This window comes from Sus scrofa, chromosome 3 (genome assembly GCF_054392235.1).
Source record: "Sus scrofa isolate SSC_HxYL_T2T_F1_AM1 chromosome 3, Sscrofa_HxYL_maternal_Yorkshire_Landrace_v2.0, whole genome shotgun sequence".
Taxonomy (NCBI): Eukaryota; Metazoa; Chordata; class Mammalia; order Artiodactyla; family Suidae; genus Sus; species Sus scrofa.
In genome coordinates, this window is record NC_139385.1 from 24,500,807 (window position 1) to 24,520,833 (window position 20,027).

Below are 20,027 nucleotides of genomic sequence, written 5' to 3' on the forward strand. Positions count from 1 at the left end.
AGAAGTAAGAGCAGAAATAAACCAGTGGGACCTAATCAAGCTGAAAAGCTTTTGCACAGCAAAGGAAACCAAAAAGAAAACAAAAAGACAACTTACAGAATTCGAGAAAATAGTTGTAAATGATGCAATGGACAAGGGTTTAATCTCTAGAATATACAAGCAACTTATACAACTCAACAACAAAAAAGCCAATCAACCAATGGAAAAATGGGCAAAAGACCTGAATAGACATTTCTCCAAAGAAGATATACAGATGGCCAGCAAACACATGAGAAAATGCTCAACATCGCTGATTATAAGAGAAATGCAAATCAAAACTACCATGAGATACCACCTCACACCAGTCAGAATGGCCATCATTAATAAGTCCACAAATAACAAGTGCTGGAGGGGTTGTGGAGAAAAGGGAATCCTCCTGCACTGCTGGTGGGAATGTAAACTGGTACAGTCACTATGGAGAACAGTTTGGAGATACCTTAGAAATGTATACATAGAACTTCCATATTGCTGGAGGCCCGCTATGGCGGCCAGGGAGCATACGCTTTTTCCCGAAGAAGACGGACGGACGTAGGCTTTTGCATCGGAGACAGCCTCTTTGTCCCTTCTTTCAGGGCGCTGGACTGCTCAAACTTTATTGGCAACAGTGGTTGATTATATAGACAGTTTTTCACTACAGATTACATTACAGTGTTAAAGTATATTGGTTAACTATCACATGGTATAGCAGCTGTGCATCCTGTTTTAAGATCTCGACCTTAACTAAACTTAGTGAGTACTTTGAAGAGGCCATAAAACACAAGAATTTAGCATTTACAAATTTTGTTTGTAGACTGGTGTTTATCGTCAAAGCGTTATGGCAGGGAGACAGTGTGAGTAAATATAAACCAACCTAATTAAACTAGCTATCACTAAAAAGCATTTAAAATCAAAGACAAAACTCACAGCTTTGGTTTTTTGGATAAGATATGGCTAACTTCTATGGACCTCATTAAAATCCTAACTCTAAAGTTACTATATAACTAGTTAATAGATAAACACTATGTTTTAACTAAGTTGGATTTAAATAGGGGAAAAGTCCTTCAGGACGAAATTTGTATTATACTATTGTTGTCACAAATCACCACAGGACAATAAGAATGGGAAATAAGAATAATAAGTAAATAATTAGGAAAGACTGAGAAAAACTGAATAGCAAATAAAACAGCAGGAAAGACTAGGTTACCCGAGAAACAATCCATGTTCTCCAACGCAAACATGGAAATTGTTTTCCCAGGAAAGCCTCAAATCTTCCCCATCAACTTCAAAGTGAGAGCTGAGTAACCTGAGGCCTGCGCTCGGCTTGCACCGTGCAGGCAGGCTTTTATCCTGACCAGAGGCCCACCTTCAGCATGTACCGTTCAGGTGAGCTTTTTTCCTGACCAGAAGCCCACTTTCGGCTTGTACCGTTCAGGTGAGCTCCCTTTCTTGGTTAAGAACCTGCCTTCAGGTTTTTCTGCCATGAGGCAAGGTCCTTGTTTTGAGTCCTTGCATTTTCTCAGCTCCCTGCACCATATGACCCCGCAATCCCACTCTTGGGCATATATCCAGACAAAACTCTACTTAGAAGAGACACATGCACCCGCATGTTCATTGCAGCACTAGTCACAGTAGCCAAGACATGGAAACAACCCAATGTCCATCAACAGATGATTGGATTAGGAAGATGTGATATATATATACACAATGGAATACTACTCAGCCATAAAAAAGAACAACATAATACCATTTATAGCAACATGGGTGGAACTAGAGACTCATACTGAGTGAAATAAGTCAGAAAGACGAAGACAAATACCCTATGATTTCACTTATAACTGGAATCTAATATACAGCACAAATGAACATTTCCACAGAAAAGAAAATCATGGACCTGGAGAATAGACTTGTGGCCACCCAGGGGGAGAGGGAGGGAGTGGGAGGAATCGGGAGCTTGGGGATATCAGATACAACTTGGAATGGACTTACAATGAGATCCTGCTGAGTAGCATTGAGAACTATGTCTAGATACTTATATTGTAACAGAACGAAGGGTGGGGAAAAGAAACCGTATTCATGTAAGTGTATCTTGGCCCCCATGCTGTACAGTAGAAAAATAAATAAATAAATTTTTAAAAAAATTGTGAAATATAAGAATTAGGACTTGACTGATATGACTAATATAAAAAGGAGGGAGGGACTGTGGGTTAAAACCATTAGGAAACCTTAACCTTTGTCTGGAGGTCAGGGTTTAAATCTCTCCTCCACCCCCTTTCAAGCCAGGTGACCTGAGGCAAGTTCACTGCACTTCTTTGAGCCTCAGGTTTCTCATCTGTCAAAAGGGGCTAATGACAGTACTTCATCCAGGAGTGGCCTCCGAGGACTGAGTGAGAATGCAAAGGAGGCACATACCATGGGACTCGGCAAAGGAAAGCTCTGGGCAAAGAGCAGCAACCTCACCACTTAGAGCTTGGCAAACTCCTTGAAGACTAGACTCAGAATGCAAACCCCCCCCCCAATATCTCAGATATGATCACTGATTCACCTCAGCCCCCCAAGGATTCATTCAAAAATATTTACAACACATCTAGTCTGAGCCAGGCACCTTTCTGTACCCTGGGGGTGAAGACATAAGCCAAATACACATAAAAATTCAGATCACTAAACTACGACAGGGCATTTGTTTCAATGATAGAGAAATTACATTCTTGGACAGAAAGGTCCCAGGAGAGGGTCTATTTCATTTTGAAGACTGCAGGACACACTGCAATGAGGGTCCAGGGACAGGGAGAGAGGGAGGAGGCCAGGAAAGGAAGGCAGTGCCTACATGAGGTCTCCCGCAGTCAGCCCTGCTGTCTGCCAGGAGCTGGTTCTGATGCCACGGGGCTCTGGCTTCCGGCCAAAGCCACACTTACTTGATGCTGCGCAGCTTCCTCGTGATGATCGCTGGAACATTGACTTTCTAAGATGTACTTGGTAGAAGATCCACATCCTGAAAAAACACACATAGAAATCTTTACACAGTTATCTATTACTCACACCTTCAGCCATCATCTTCATGAACCAAGTACTAGGCCCCGAAGAGCAAAGGTGGGACTTAAGGATTTTCAATCAGGGGAACAATATGGTTAGAAATGTACTTTTCAAGGGTTCACATTTTGGCTCAGTGGTGATGAATCTGACTAGAATTGTGAGGATGCGGGTTTGATCCCTGGCCTCACTCAGTGGGTTAAGCATCTGTTGCTGTGAGCTGCCGTGGAGGTCGCAGATGCAGCTTGGATCCTGCATTGCTGTGGCTGTGGTCCAAGCTGGCAGCTACAACTCAGATTCAAGCCCTAGCCTGGGAACTACCTATGCCACAGGTTCGGCCCTAAAAAGACAAAGAGAGGAGTTCCCTTTGTGGCACAGTTGTTAACAAAACCGACTAAGAACCATGAGGTTGTGGGTTCGATCCCTGCCCTTACTCGGTGGGTTAAGGATCTGGCATTGCTGTGGGCTGTGGTGTAGGTCACAGATTTGGCTCAGATCCCTCATTGATATGGTGCTGGCGTAGGCCAGTGGCTACAGCTCTGATTAGACCCCTAGCCTGAGAATCTCCATATTATTCGGGAGCAGTCCTAGATAAGACAAAAAGAAAAATCAATCAATCAATTAATCAATCAAGACAAAGAGATAGAGAAAAAGAAATGTGCTTTCCAAAGTACTTTGATGTCAGTATAAAGAATGGATGGAGGGAAACAAGGTCATTGGAGCTGTCCAGCTAAGAAGTGGTGAGGCCAAAAAGAAAAAAAAAACAGAAATGATGAGGAACCTGAAGTGGCAGAGTGGCGATGGGGAGGGATGAAGGGAGGGGCTAAAAGCTGGTTTGGAAGCAGGGCATCACAGGATTTCCCAAAAGGCAGCTTGAGACCTATTAGAGTCAAGACATCAATGTGGGGGATTGCGACCAGCAGTTGGGGATAACAGAGAAATGGCACATATCCGAAAGCATCCCATGGAATGAGGTAAGTATTATTTTGTGATGCATGGATTTCTTTCCAGGATGGTGGAGAACAGAGAGGTGGTAAAGAGCAGGCTCGCTGGGCCTGGGGAGACAGGGTTCAAATCCCAGCTCCACCACTTGTTTGCTGGGAGGCCTTGGGAAAGTCACGAACTCCCTGGGCCAGAGTTTCCTCATTGGAAAAGGAGAGAAACTGGTAACACCTCATGGGGTTGTGAGGTATAATGAGGAAATAGGGGAGGGACATGCAGACGAGAGCCTGCCAGTAAGCATCATGTGCCTGCCTCTACCATTTCCAGACACGGGTACGTAGACGCAGGTCCTGGCTAGGGACACACAGTAATTTTTCCCTGTGACGTCAGTTAATAGAAGTGCGAAACACACACACACACACACACACACACACACACACACACACACACACACACATACAGGGCCCTGCATCCCCCTTCTGCTTTTCCTAGCTTAGTCACTGACCACACCCACATCTAATCCCCTGCTGGTCATGACAGAATTTTTCCGTCTCCTCCCTGTCCAATCAGTCACTCAGCCCTGAACGTATGCAAATGTCAGATCCCTGTGTAATACACCTGAAACTAACACAATACATCCAATCTTAGGATATCGCTTCTCTGTGGAAGCTAAAAACACAGAAGATACAAATGGCCTTAAATATAAGACAGGAATAGACCCACAGACACAGCAGAAACACCTATGGTTACCACAGGGGAAAGGGGATGGCGAGGGACAAATCAGGAGTTTGACATAAACAGATACACTCCAATACCTGTAAAACAGATAACCAACACGGACCTCTCTATAGCACAGGGAACTATACTGAATATTTTGGAATAAGCTAAAGGCAAACATATATATATACTTTTTGGTCTATATATATTATATAGACACACATACACATAAATAACTGAATCTCTGTCCTATACACCCGAAACTAACACAACACTGTAAATCAATTATAGCTCAGTCAAAAGTTATAGCACACACAGAAATCAATTTTCAGCAAACTGCTCCGCCCCACTGCCTATTCTCAAAGGCATCCTCTCCTCAGCTCCCTCAGCAGCTGTGGAGACTGAAACACCACCCCTTTCAGCCTACAGCAGCCCCCACACCTTTAAGACTAAGACTAAGACTCTAAAACTCCAGGAGACCCTGAGGACCCCGAGAAGGACAGCGCAGCATCCTACATCCCGCACAGGACGTCTGACAGTTTGAGGGGCCTTCCCGGGCACGCGCACACTTGCCCCTCATCAGAGCTCTAGGGGGGATCCCTGCAGAAGAAAGCCTCCAAAAGGCACCCCTGGAGCTGCTCAGACGCAGACGTCCTCTTTGTCAGCCTTGAGAAAGGGGCAAAAAGGCTGTGGCAAGGGATGCCTCAACACCGGATTCAGTGATTCTCTCCGGCTCCTCTGACTCTCCCCTCTGAGGAGCTGGCAGGGCACCTGAGGCAGGGAAGGCAGCCAAGGCCAAGCACAGCCACCAGGGGGCGGCCAGGAACAGCCACCAGGAAGGGTGGCCCTGAGACAAAGACCCAAGGTGGTCACCCGGTTCACAGGCCCCCAAACTGAGACTGCGTCCCCTGGGCTCTGGATCCTTTGGCTGCACAGAAACGTTCTTCAAGGAACACGAGAACTGAGGCCCCTTAAAGGGTTTCACTCACCCTTTATTCTTTGCCCCATTCTTGCTGCTGCCTGGAGATGGGGGTCTTGGACTGTCAGTCTTGGGCCCCTGGGATCTGATGGAGTAGCTCTCAAGGCCGTGGTCCCTGGAAGCCTGTGACTCTCGGCTAAGCCTCTCCAGGCACGGCTGGGGGGCCACCCCAGGGGGAAGAAGTGTGAGGCAACTGGACCAACGGACAGACTTTCCCTGCTATTTACAGAGATATAACGCTCTAAGACAGGGCTTAGAAAACGTTCTGGAAAGAACCAGAAAGGAAGCATTTCAGCTGTGCAGGCTAGGGGGTCTCTGTCGAAGCTACTCAGCCCTGCAGTCCAAGTGCTAAAGCAGCCGCAGATAAGGTGTACATAAATGGGAGTGGCCACATTCCAATAAAACTTGATTTACAAAAATACATGGTGGGCTGGATTTGTCCTGTACAACCTCTCCTCTCAAAGAGCAAGCCGGCGTAATATTTAAACACACACACACACACAGAGAAAGGGAGAAATTGTAAATTAAAAAAATAAAATAAAATAAAACTCAGGAGTTCCCTTGGTGGCTCCGTGGCTACCAAACCCAACTAGGAATCATGAGGACACGGGTTCAGTTCCTAGCCTCCCTCAGTGGGTTAAGGAACTGGAGTTGCCATGAGCTGTGGTGTAGGTCACAGAAGTGGCTTGGATTGGCTTTGCTGTGGCTGTGGTGTAGACCAGCATCTGTAGCTCCAATTTGACCCCTAGCCTGGGAACTTCCGTAGGCTGTGGATAGGGTCCTAAAAGAAACCAAACCAAAACAAAAAACCACTCAGATTCATATAATCATCAAACAAAAGAAAAAACTTCCACAAAGGACTCTGAGGCCCTAAGCTATTCCTCTTGTCTATGACAACCTTTTTCTTGGAAGGGGCACCTTGCCCCGATGTACCTTGCTCAGAAATTAAAGTCTCACGCTTAGAGTTATTAACCCACCTCCAAGATGGGAGTAGGAAAGCAAACCACATGAACACATCCATAGGGTGTCAGCCATAGGCAGGATCTCTCCAGCAGCCCCTCTTAACACCAGCAGTGCATACACTCTTACACCGCATTCTGTTCCAGATGCTTCCACCACACCAGGGGCACGACGCAGAGACACAGCTGAGACACAGAAAAGAAAACCCCACCCCACCCCACCCCTAACAACCCCAGGGCTGAGGGCACAGGAAAAAGAAGGGAATCCGCAGTTTGATGGGCAGAGGGCAGCGTTTGCTTCACGTCCCAGTACCACGGGCTGTCTAATTTGGGGGAAGACACAAACCTTCAAAGCCCCACTTCCCGCACATGTCTGAGTGCCTGGCCGCTGCCCCCGCTCCGCACCACAACAGCTCTCGGGTTACTTCATGAGGTCCTCTGTGTAAAAGCACTTCCTACGTGCTAGTTATCTTCTCCAGAAGGAAGACTGCAGAGGCAAACTGTAAACACTAGGGCCACGTCGAGGCTACGGATTCTCAAGAAAGGAAAAGGTTGGGAGCGCTGATGACCAAAGACCTTCCTATCCAGTGAGCTCCTGAGGGACAAAATAGATACTGTGGGTCAGGTCACGCCCACATGCCTCTCCACTCTACAGTTTCTCTTGGTCTAAGTCTGCAAGAAATCTGGAGAAGTGCATGTGGCTGTTACTGTTACGTCACAGACCTGACAGAACCAAGAAAAATCTGTGTGTACACACACACACAGACACACACACACAAAGGAAGGAAGGAGGAAAGAGAGAGAAAGAAAGAAAATGCAATTAGTGACATATCTACAGGGAAAAGGTTTGGTGATACTATTCCAGCCCAGGAATCAAACACCAGAACCTTATCCTGGTTCTGCCACTAACTGGCCCCAGGGTTGCTTTCCTGGGAGTGTCATTACACCTGCCCTTCAACCCTAATGGTGCAGTGGAGGAAACAAATTGCCAAATGACTCCAAAGGGGCTCTGCATCGTGAAATCACTACCCAGCCCTGCAAGGCGCCAAATGTTAGGGAAGACTGTTAGGATGACCAAAAACCTTACATTACTGTCCAAAGGACAAACACACATTCCTGGTCTCAGCAGTTCCTTCCACTGGCACAGAATTTTTTCTCTTGATGTAGTGCCCCAGACACCAAGGGAAATGTACCCAAAGATGTGTATTATAACCCCGTTTAACAGGGCGGCTCAAGAGCAAAAGGTGAGAACCAACCCACATGTCTCCACTAGGGCCCTGCTGGGATCCAGTACCGGGCTGATGGGTGGTGTTGGGGGTGGGGAATCTCAAATAGGGTGGAGACAGGGTGACACTGCATCCTTTTGGTATATACATTTCAATATATATACATATTTTTCAAGTTTCCTAACCAGGTAATTTCACAAAATGAAGTTTAATCCCCTGGAGAGAGAAGAGGGGACATTTTCATGTACCTTTAACCTCCAGAAGGTGGTATCCATCCCAGCCCCAAGGTTTAGAATTTGACAGTTGCATCCTGTCTTCCGTAGAAATGCCTTGATAAGCTGACTGACGCTGGACACGAGCAAAATATCCTAGAGACAGACAGAGAAGCAAACGATCACTCGGTGACCCAGGAAGTAATCCCTGCAGGGCCCACTGCGCTAGGAGAGCAAGACACATGCTATCCTTATTCAGGGTCAGCATTTATCTGGAGACTTTCCGGGAGAAATGATGTTCAAATCTTCTTCCTTTCTTACTTAAAAAAAAAAAAAAGAACAAAAAAAACTACTGGAACCAAAACAAGTACAAGCTCCTTAAGGGTGGAATTAACCAGCTTAAGAAAAATAAGATGGCCTATATCGTTACTTAGGAAAAATGAATGTCTCTGTCAAAACAGCTGATCTAAATGGTCCTCTTGGAAATGTGCTTTTTCTGGCTCTAGTGAAAGGGACTCAGTACTCTGATAAAAATAAAAATTGTGCAGGTTTGATCCCTGACCAGATCATCCACATTCCTCATGTGTGGCCAAAACAAACAAACAAAAAACAAAACAAAACCCCCATGTGACAGCACGCAGAAGAAATTTAAAAATCATTAGAAATGATGGGATTTTAATTGGGATTTTGCCAAATCTGTGACTCAGTGTGAGAGGATTAAAAGTTTTGAACCTCCTAATCCATAAAAGTATTATACCAGAGCAACTGCTCATGCCTTCATTAATATTAACAATTTTTCAGTTTTCTGTGTACAGATCTTGCACATCTTTCATTGAACTTATATATTTCAGCATTTGATGTTCTGGATGCCATTGTTCTTGACATCTAGAATTACACTTGATTTTTTTCTTGAGTTTGTACCTAGTGATCTTGCTAAACTGACTAATTTATTCTAACACACTAGCAATAGATTTCTCTCCGACAGCATAAATATGTAATGATGCAGTCTGTGAAAAATGGCAGTTTGTGATGCTTATTTTTCAATCCTTATGCCTTTGTTTTTATCTTTTTCTTGCTTTATTACCCCGGCTAAAGCCTCCCTAAAATGCTAAATAAAACATGATAATCAGTATACTTGTTCTTGATCTCAAGGGGGTGAGTTTTGAGTATTTCACCACTAGTTATTATATTTGCTTCAGGTTTCTGAGATGTTTTTGCTTTTAACTGTGGTAAATTTTGTCCAATGGCATTTAAAAAAATAAAATGTTCTTTTGACCCTGCCTGTGGCATGCAGAAGTTTCATGGCCAGGGAATGAACCCAAACCATAGCAGTGACTCCAGACACAGTGGTGAACCCACTGAGCCACCAAGGAACTCCTGTCTAATGGCATTTTTGCATATTTTGGGATAACCCTATTATTTTTTTCCTTTGTTATTTGATTTCCAAATGATACAAAACTGATTTATTCTTGAATTAAACGTTGTTTGTGTGTATTACATTTGATGTATCTTGGATAAAGTTTGTTAAGCATCCCCTGACCCCTTTTTTTTGATCATGAAAGAGACTTTTGATTTTCATTTCCCATAAGGTCGTTGCTGGTTTGATATAAATTTCAAATGGGTCAAATTAAACCTTTTTGGAAGATTTTCACTGTTTTTATTTTCTGGAAAGAGATAGTGCAAGATCAGATTTCCTAGGTTTCTTTTTATTTTTTTATTTTTATTTTTTATTTTTTTGGTCTTTTTGCTATTTCTTTGGGCCGCTCCCACGGCATATGGAGGTTCCCAGGCTAGGGGTCAAATCGGAGCTGTAGCCGCCGGCCTACACCAGAGCCACAGCAACGCGGGATCCGAGCCTCGTCTGCAACCTACACCACAGCTCACGGCAACGCCGGATCCTTAACCCACTGAGCAAGGGCAGGGACCGAACCCGCAACCTCATGGTTCCTAGGCGGATTCGCTAACCACTGCGCCACAACGGGAACTCCTATGTTTTCTTTTTAAAGTGAATTTTTCTTGGAACACTGTCATTTCATCTCATGTTAAATTTATTGCTTAAAAGTACTTATAATTTTCTGTCTATATCTCAAGAATCTGTAGTCATAACCCCTTTTATATTCCCAATATGGGTTATGTGTGCTTTCTCTTTATTCCATATGCAGTTTGCTAGATGTTTATCAATTTTATTAACCTTTTCAGAAAAGAACTCTTGGTTTTGTTGATATTCTCTTGTATTTTGAAAAACTCATTAAATTTTAATTGTATCATTTGTTTTACTTTCTGCCCTTTACATTACAACTTTTTCCCAAAGTCATGGAAGGAATAATCAAATCCTGAATTTTCCAGCATTTTTTCTGTTGTATTTAATGTGGGAAGTTTTCTTTAGGTGTGTGTTTGGGTGCCTCTCACACATTTGAAAAGATTCTTGGGGTATAATTGATGGGGTATAATTATAAAACAAACTATAATTTTAAAATAAAAAAAATCAAACTTGTGAGAGCACATGGAAGATAATGTTTTGGGGTCAGGAAATTGGGCAGATGGATGTCAGAGCACAGAAAGCCACACTTCTTATCACGGTCCCCTCGCTCCCACCCTGTCTGGCTTAGAGCCTCTGTGTGGATAACGTGGCATCACAGGCGGGAGGGGGGACACAAGCCAGTGGCGGCCTAATGACTGGCCTTGTTCAGCACTGGGGCAGGGGGAGCTGGGACAGAGGAGCTGGGAAACACCGAAGGGGGACAGGAAGACGGACTTCTGTCTGTTCGGAAGGCCTGCTGCTCAACTGTCACCACTTCAAGAATAAAACTTGAGAGCAGCATTTGGAAACTTGTACTGCAGTTTGACAGAGGGATTTTATATCTGCTGAAGCTACTAATAAGTTAGGCTTCTATTCTGCATGTCTTTTCATGACATTTTGCTAGCAAGTCTTTGTTTCTTCTTTTATCTTTCTGCAGCTGCATCTTGAAGTTCCCAGGCTAGGGATCAGATCAGAGATGAAGCTGCCAACCTATGCCACAGCCACCGCCACACTGCAACCCTGACACATGTGGGACCTACACTCCAGCTTTGGCCAATACCCAAGCCATAACCCACTGACTGAGGCCAGGGACTGAACCCACATCCTCCTAGAGTCTACAGCAGGTCCTTAATCCACTGAGCCACAACGGGAACCCTGCAAAGCATCTCTCACTGTATTTTACAGAACCTCATCCACAATAGATTCCCTTTGGGGACAAGAATATGTCCTCAGGGCAGACATTTGGGAAGCCCTCTCCTGCTGGGCTGCAGGTCTCCAATCTCCAGATGCAAACCCAGGAGAAGAAAGAAGGAAGGGGGCACTCAGCCAGCCACTGGCCATGGAGGGTCCCTGCCTCTGGACCATTCATGAGCGAATCTGCCTCCAGAGCCCAGGGGGGAGGCTGCAGGCCTCGTAGCCAGGCCTTGCCCAACCTAACTGATGCCTGGCTTCACCCGCAGCTCAAAGTAAATACCACATCCTTCTTCTCAGGAGTCACCATTTAGAAGTTTCTCTGCATTTCGTACAGCACCGACCTACAGGACCCATCATGAGGGCCAAGCTGCCCTGCACACCCAGGAACTACACTCCTGGGACAGTTTCTCCATCCGGCTGAAATGAAGTCACACTCCTGTCTCAAATCCTTCCATTTCACTGATGGAAATTACTTGCCAAGGACTTCCTGTTGTGGTCAGCAGGTTAAGAACCTGACTAGAATCCATTAGGGTACGGATTGGATTCCTGGCCTCACTCAGTGGGTTAAGGATCTGGCACTGCTGAGAGCTGCGGGGTACACTGCAGACAAGGCTTGGATCTGGCATTGCTGCGGCTGTGGTGTAGACTGGCAGCTGCAGCTCTGATTTGACCCCTAGCCAGGAACGCCCATATGCCAGGTGTGGCCCTAGAAAAGGAAAAAGAAAGATATTATTTGCAGAACCTGAGAGTGTTATGAACATTTTAACAAGGTGGCAACAACAACAATAATCCCTTATGTGGACAGTTCAGAGTAAAAGACAGATCAATGGCTTCTAAGCATATAAAAATCATTTTCAACCTCACCCCAAGAGGAATAGAAAATAAAAAGAGTGTACATTTATCATGTATCAGATGAACAAAGATTACCTTTCATAAGACAGAGGGTCCCCGGTATGGCCAAAAAATACAATTTCCTAAGACACCATGCTGGTGAGGAAGTTGAAAAGTGTGCACAAAAGCACTCTCTTTTCCAGAATGAATCCATAGGAGCTCCCTGGTGGCTCAACAGGTTAAGGATCTGGCATTATCACTGCTGTGGCTCAGGTCACTGCTGTGGTAAAGGTTTGATGCCTAGCGGACATGCTGAGGGTGCAGTCAATTAAAAAACAAAAACAATAAAAACCCTAATCCCTAAAACCTCAGACCTCTCAGCTGACGAGCAGATGCTGGGGAGGGAGAGGGTCACTTGCCTCTGTTAATTTCGGGGGCCTTCCTCGCTTTAGACAGTCTCACCAAATGTGGGATGCAAGGGTCCTGCCAGTAGCCAATGCTCACCGCAAATCTGGAAACAATGGAAAAAGAAGCAGGTGAGGAGAGTAGGTCAGGCCAGGTTCCACGGCCAAGTTCCCAGGACCCAAGTAAAGGAGCCACAAGAAATAATGTATTGACCTCAAAGGCCAAGTCCCACCTAGGGCCCCAGCACCAGCATAAACAGGCTTCTCCATCCACCTTTCTACTCCCAGACGCTGCCCCTCACACAGTGCCCACCATGCTCGTTTCTTCCCTCAGATCACACATTCCATTCCCAGGACCCTGAACATCAAGTAACCCCACGTCCTACACCATTCAGAAGACCTGCAACCATGTATTCACTCAGCAAACGCACTGGCCAGAGCTGATCAGAGCCATTTCATCCACCAAGAGTGTGGTTTCCAGGGGAAGGAAGATCCCAAAAGAGTGGGCCAACATCACTAATCACTCCCAAGGAATTTCTCCGGATTCGTACACACCTGTCATTTCCTGTCCCTTAAGCAGGTCAAGGGAGGGAAACCAGGAACACTTACGCAATGCAGCTACAACTTGGGAAATGCTAAGGAAGCCCAAACTCTATCCTCATCTACCCTACACCAGGATTTAAAGCGAGACTGTTCCAACCTGGGGAGCTGAGGCCCTGCTGGCCCCTGAAACTCTCCTGCCACCATGAGTGGAACCAGCCTGAGGACAAATGACAAGTCATAGAAGGAACCTGGATCCCTAAGGCTTCATCATGTTCCATGGCCTGGAGCCTTCTCTATGTCCCTAGGAATATGAGCGAGGTAACAGTGAGATGATACAGCTCTTTACAACTTAAGCCAAATGGAGTTGGGCTTCTGCTACTTGCAGCTTAAAGCAAACTAAGTGATATCCTATTAACACAACGACTTCCACATTGCTTGATAAGTAAGTCCAAACTTAAGATGTGGGGCAGGAGGGGGGCATATGCTGGATGTCACCCATTAGGTTGTCAGCTCCTCAATGCACACATCACATCCTTCCTTTCCTTCCTTTTCTTCACATCCAGCAACAAGGCTTCCTGCTGCCTTGACTGCAAGAGGTGCTCAATTTGGTACAAACACATCAACCCCTCCCCACTCCAGCCTCTCCCATCCATGTTTGCACATCCATACACACCCAGGAGGAAGCATGCATGTGCAGCTACTCAAGGCAGCAACTCCACACAGCAACACACAAAGGACTCACTAAGGGACACAATTCACTACAAGCCCAGGCTGTCCAAGGAGAACAGAGAACACCTGCTCCCTGGTCTGACAGCGCTTTTCAAACAAGGAGCTGGGACTCATTCATATCCTAAAATCCCGGTAGCTTAACCGGACCTTTACAATTACTATAAGCAGTGTAAGTTCCCCACATTCCCTCTTCTTTTGAAGGTATTTGATTTGGCTAGTCCAGATTCTTTGGGTTTCCACACACATTTAGATTCAATTTGCTAATTTCTTACAGAAAAAGAAAAGACAGCTAGAGTTTTGACTGGGACTTAAACAGCTAGTCTTTTGTAATGCTATATTGTAAATGATATTTCAAATTCTCATTTTCCTGTGCATGCACATCTATTCACAACACGTGTCTGACAAAGGAGTCCTAGCCAGAATGTATCATAAGGTGAACCCAATGTGATCACCAGCAGCAACAATGGACAAAGGACTCCAATAGTCCATTCACAATAAGCACCGGAGAAGTACGCATTTATCACCAGGGAAATGTCATTTAAGAACAAAATGAGACGCTAGTTCACATCCACTGACCACAATGAATGTTTAACAAGGACATGGAGCCACTGCAGTTTGGATACATTGCCAGTGAGAACTGCAAACTGATACACCACTTTGGAAATTCATCTGGCAGTTAAATACATACCCACCCTGTGGCTAAGCAATTCCACTCCTAGATATCTATCCAAGAGACATTTCAGACTGCTACAACAATGTTCCCTGCAGCCTGTTCACGATGGCCAAACACTAGATCCAACTCAAATCTGCACCACCAGGTAAACAGAACAAATCATGTTATGTTCACACAACAACACAAAAAGGAGCACATGATTTGACACTGACCACAATTCTCTCCTTGACCAACCTGTCACCTGCCTCCTCTGAGCTGCTCCTCCACTAGACCTCTGCCTGGGCTTAGAATATAAACGCCTGGCATTACCGTTGTGGCACAGTGGTTTAGAAATCCGACTAGAAACCATGAGGTTGCAGGATCAATTCCTGGCCTTGCTCAGTGGGTTAATGATCCGGTGTTACCATGAGATGTGGTGTAGGTTGCAGATGCAGCTTGGATCCCGCATTGCTGTGGCTCTGGCATAGGCCAGTGGCTATGGCTCCAATTAGACCCCTAGCCTGGGAATCTCCATATGCCACGGGATCGGCCCCAGAAAAGGCAAAAAAAAGACAAAAAAAAAAAAAAGAATATAAAGGCCTGAGCAAACTTGAACTCAGCTGCGAACAGCTCAAGGCCACATCACCAGGATGACTCCCGTTCCCCTTAGAGGGCTTGCTTGCTTGCCTGAGAAAACTCCAGGCTGCCAAAAGAATTTACTCTTTGCTCCAGGTAACACCCTGTCCCCCAGTTAGCAAAGCCAGATGCTTCCACGGGGACCAACCCCCTCTTCCCCACGTTCTGTACTTTTTCTCTGACTCCAATGAATCCCTGCTTCCCCCTCCTTCCTCCCTCACTCTCCCTTTAAAACACTCTCTCTACAAACTGGAGTTGGGTTGAGTTCATACTGGATTCTTTTCTGCATTGCAATCGTCCTTACTGATTAAAATCTAACCTTACCACTTTAACACGTATCCAGCTTTGTTTACCTGTGACAAAGGGTGTTTTATCTTTGACAACGTGTGAAACAGGGATGAATCTCCAAGAACATGTTGAGTGAAAGAGACACAAAAAGAACGCATGCTGCATGATTCCATTTATCTTATACTCAAGAATGGGCAAATCTATTCAGGGTAGCCAGAATCAGAAAATATTTGCTAAGTAAGGGTAAGGAGACTAACTAGAGCTAAAAGGGAACTTCCTGGGTTTTAGAAATATTTTATATCCTGTTTTGGGCAGTGATACACAAATACATTCAACTGTCAACACTCATCAAACTGAACCTTCATGTTCTGTATAAATTATCTCCCCCTCTCTCCCTCACACCTGCCACCTCTCTCTCTCTCTCTCTCTGCTGTCTTACGAATACCTGAGCAGGAGTTCCCGTTTTGGCTCAGTGGGTTAAGAACTCAACATCGGGGAGTCCCTGTTGTGGCTCAGTGGTAACAAACCTGACCAGGACCCATGCGGACAGGGGTTCAATCTCTGGCCTCTCTCAGTAGGTTAAGGATATGGCATTGCCATGAGCCGCAGTGTGGGTCACAGACACAACTCAGATCTGGCTTGGATTTGGCTGTGGCACAGGCTGGCAGCTACAGCTCCCATTCCACCCCTAGCCTGGGAACTTCCACATGCCACAGGTATGACCTAAAAAAAAAAACAAAAAACCTGAGGAAATTCTAGATGGAGGAAAAAAAAGATGAAGGCTGTAGCTAATCCTCCCAGGTCCCTTTCCAGGTCTCAGTCCTTCTTTTTCCTAGGAGGACCCCCATTTTGTCTGAGGCATCCATCTGCACTGGGAGGAAGTCTTACCTCCCCACACTGTGCTGCACCCAGGAGTGGGGCCGTGTGTCCTAACTCTGGCTAAAGAGCTCTTAGTTCACAGAAGTCTTCAGAGCAGAATCCCCAGAAAGCTCCTGCTCTCCTGATGAAAAGGGGCACACTCAGACACACATGCCTCTTGCTAATATCCCTTCCTTTGCTTTCCTCCTGGACCGCAGCTGCTCACACGGTGCTCCCAGAAGCACAGACTAAAACAATTCGGACATCCCTGCAACAAATCTGTTTTTAACCTGCAAAGCAAGCTTGCTGAGCATTGAATCCATTCACAACAGAGCAACTTTCTAATCAGAAGTTTTCAGACAGTGGAGCTCCCTGGTGCCACAGCAGGCTAAGGATTCAGCACAGTCACTTCTGTGGCTCCCGTTCCAGCCCTGCACCAGGCACTGGAGCATGCCATGTGTGTGCCCCCCACCAAAAGAAAAAAACAGCAAAAACAAAAACAATGTTTGTGACCAGAGAAAAAATACTCCGTCTCACTCCTGATTTAGAAGAACAAACCCTCTTCCACCTCACACCAGTCACAATGGCTATCGCCGACTGGGCCATTTTGCTGTACAGCAGAAATTGACCCAACATTGTAAATCAACTATAATAAGAAAACATTTTAAAAAAAGAATGGCCATCATGAGTAAGTCTTCAAATAACGAATGCTGGGGAATGTGTGGAGAAAAGAGAAGCCTCCTACCCTGTTGGTGGGAATGTAAACTGGGGCAAGCAGTACGGCGGGGCCTCAGAAAACTACATTCAGAACTACCATATGCTCCAGCAATTCCACTCACAAAACCTGCATTCAAAAAGATCCATGCACCCCTATGCTCACTGCAGCCCCATTCCCACCAGTCAACACAGGGAAACCACCCAGAGGTCCACTGACAGATGAATGCATCAAAAAGGCATGGCACATAAATACACAATAGAATACTACGTAGCCATAGGAAAGAACAAAATAATGCCATCTGCAGGCAACATGGATGCAACCAGGAATTACCATACCAAGTGAAATCAGAAAGAGACAGACAAATACCACAGACATCACTTCTAGGTAGAATCTACAATACAGCACAAATGAACCCACCTATAAAACTGACACTTTGTGGTTGCCAAGGGAAGGCGGGAGGGAGCGGGATGGACTGGGAGTTTGGAGGTAGTACATGCACACTCCTACACTTAAAATAGATCAGCAATGTGGTCCTGCTGTGTAACACAGGGAACCCTGTCCAGGCTCTTGGCACAGACCATGATGGAAGATAGGACGAGAAAGGCAACATATGTAGCACTGGGTCACTGGACTGGATGGTAGAAATGGGCACATCGTAAATCAACTATACTTTAAGTTAAAAATTATCATCCACCTGCCAGTATTGTTACACACAAAAGCAGTACATCCCATCAGAAGAGTTCTAACTTCTGGATTGTAGGAGGGATGATGGAGATGAGGAGGAGGAGGACAAAGGGGGTGGGGATGATAACAATGACTCCTTCTGAACACCTACTATGTGCCAAGCACTGTGGGAAGGGCTCCACACTTAATCTCACAGCTACCCTCTGAGACAGATTAACGGTATTTATCTTGCACAGGAGGGCTCCGTACCAAAGGATGCAGCAAATTCAAGCAGAAATTACAGACCTAACTCAGGAGCTAACTGGCTTTTGAAACATGATTTGTAGGGACCTTAGACAGCTGTAACTCAGGGGGGGCAGGAACCACCTGACTCGCAGCTACATCAGTGACTTCAAACAAATAATATTCAGGCTGCAGGGAAATCAAAACTAGCCATAAGAGGAGTTCCCGCTGTGGCGCAATGGGATAAGGGACGTCTCCACAGTTCTAGGAGGCAGGTTTAATCCCCAACCCCACACAGACTGTTAATGGAACTGGCGTTGCCAAAGCTGTGGTCACAACCATCTGATCTGATCCTAGGCTTAGGAACTCCATGGGCCGCAGGGTGACCAAAAATAACCCATCGATTAATTATTTTAAAAAAACTAGCAATAAGCATTTATCGAAGGCTTCACTTAGGGCCAGATCCTCTGCTAACCTTTGCATGGATTATCTCATTGGATTCTCACATGCAAAGGGCACGTTACCATTATTACCCCCAGTTTATTTTGTTTTATTTTATCTCATGTTATTTTATTTTGTCCACACCTGTGGCAGGCAGAGATTCCCAGGCTGGGGATCAAACCCGAGCCACAGCTGTGACAACTCCACATCCTTAACAGCTGGGCCACCACGGAACTCCTCTTAGAGCCATTTTACAGACGAGGAAACAGAGGCAGAAAGAGAATAAAGGGCCTACCATTCTGCAAGGAGTCCCTAGTCAACAAGATGACTCTGTGACAAGACTTAATGGTTTAATATGTTCTGCTGAAGATGCAGAAGAACCACAGAACTTGAACGTCACTGGTCCTGGACAATGTCCACAGTCATTCACCTGAGGACTCTCACCATCTCTTTGCCTGGTTTGTTCACATAAGAGAAAACCCGGTGCAAACAAAGCCTGGATGCAATGCATCCAGGGGGCAAACAGGTCTGGGTTTTATGGCCCTAGAACCTATGTCAGAAGATTCTGATTTGGCATCTTCAGGATCCAGAGTAGGCCCTGAGCACCTCTGCCTTTCTTTTCAAAGTCCCACAGGCTATGCCGATGGGCACTCAGGCCTGGGAACGAGATTCCCCGCAGTGCCAAACCCTACCTTCCCCACAATGTGAAGCGGTCTCAGGACACACGGGCCTTGCAAACTGAGGCAGAGAAGAGCTCAAATTATGACAACTATCCAACAGAGGGTCAAGGAAAGGCAGGCCCGCATTACACTATTTCTCTGCACTGCTGAGTCTGATCTATTTTATACCAAACTTGCCCTGTTTTAAAGTAAGCAACGTAGCCAAAATTGTTACCAACAACTTCTTTTTTTCTCTTTTTTCACCGAGCCGGCAGCATGTGGGAGTTCCCAGGCCAGGGACTGAACCCGTGTCACAGCAGTGACCCGAACCACAGCAGTGACAAGGCCATATTCTTAACCCACTGCACCCCCGGGGAACTCTACCAACAAATATTACATAAACCAATATTACCAACACAAACGGCAGTCCCTAGGTGGCCCCAGCTTCCAGGAAGGTCATTCAGTTGCTCTAACAGTCCACACTCCCTCCTGGCTCTGCCACAACACCCTCCTACATCCCTGTTTCCTTTCGCCCTCCTTTCTTTGCTCTCTTCCTTCCTTCCTTTCTTGCTTTAGGTCTTCTCTTCTCAGGCGAACATCATCCACTCAATTACAAACTCCAAGAACACGTTGTTTTTCTCAGCACTCCGCACAAAACTGTAACTATGTTGCTACCCCGGTAATTGTTTGCCTCCTGGCCTTTCCAACTGGAGTGAGTTCAGACACCACCTCAAACTTGCTCATTACCAGTTCTCCATCACAAAACACCACCAACTCGCCAAAAGGAAGGGCCTGGAACAAATTAAACTCTGAATTGTTGTTGAACGACAGGACGAGTGGAGGACACTCAAGCGTCATGCTTTCTTTTTCACGCCTTCAGGTCCATGACACACACCTGTGCTCACCACGCACACCCACCCCCACCCCCCCCCCACACACACACAGCCTCCACTACACTCCTAATTCTAGACTCCCTTAGCAAAACCCAGAGCTCTGGAGAATACAGGCTCTGCATGCAAATATGTGGCCCTGGACAGGCCATTCCCCCCCTTAACTAGCCTGGGTTTC

At 45.8% G+C, this 20,027-nt stretch overlaps 1 protein-coding gene across 8 annotated transcripts in view; it reads right to left on the bottom strand.

Moving 5' to 3' along the window:
- The window catches only part of LOC110255302 (putative leucine carboxyl methyltransferase 1), a 71,265-nt gene that overhangs the window by 41,617 nt on the left and 9,621 nt on the right, over positions 1 to 20,027 (bottom strand). For 5 of the 8 annotated variants that reach the window (XR_014840468.1, XR_014840469.1, XM_085017270.1 and 2 more), the window contains exons 2-4: positions 12,545 to 12,636; positions 8,117 to 8,236; positions 2,931 to 3,007 (exon numbers count right to left, since the gene is read on the bottom strand). Coding sequence is in view for 3 of the 8 variants with exons in the window: in XM_085017270.1 (XP_084873396.1) it covers positions 2,931 to 3,007; positions 8,117 to 8,236; positions 12,545 to 12,636 (289 nt within the window). In the remaining 5 variants the exon portion in view is untranslated. Of the gene's footprint in view, positions 1 to 568; positions 3,008 to 8,116; positions 8,237 to 12,544; positions 12,637 to 19,371; positions 19,572 to 20,027 lie in introns of those variants that run through there. The other 3 variants (XR_014840470.1, XR_014840471.1, XR_014840467.1) reach the window with 3 other exon arrangements.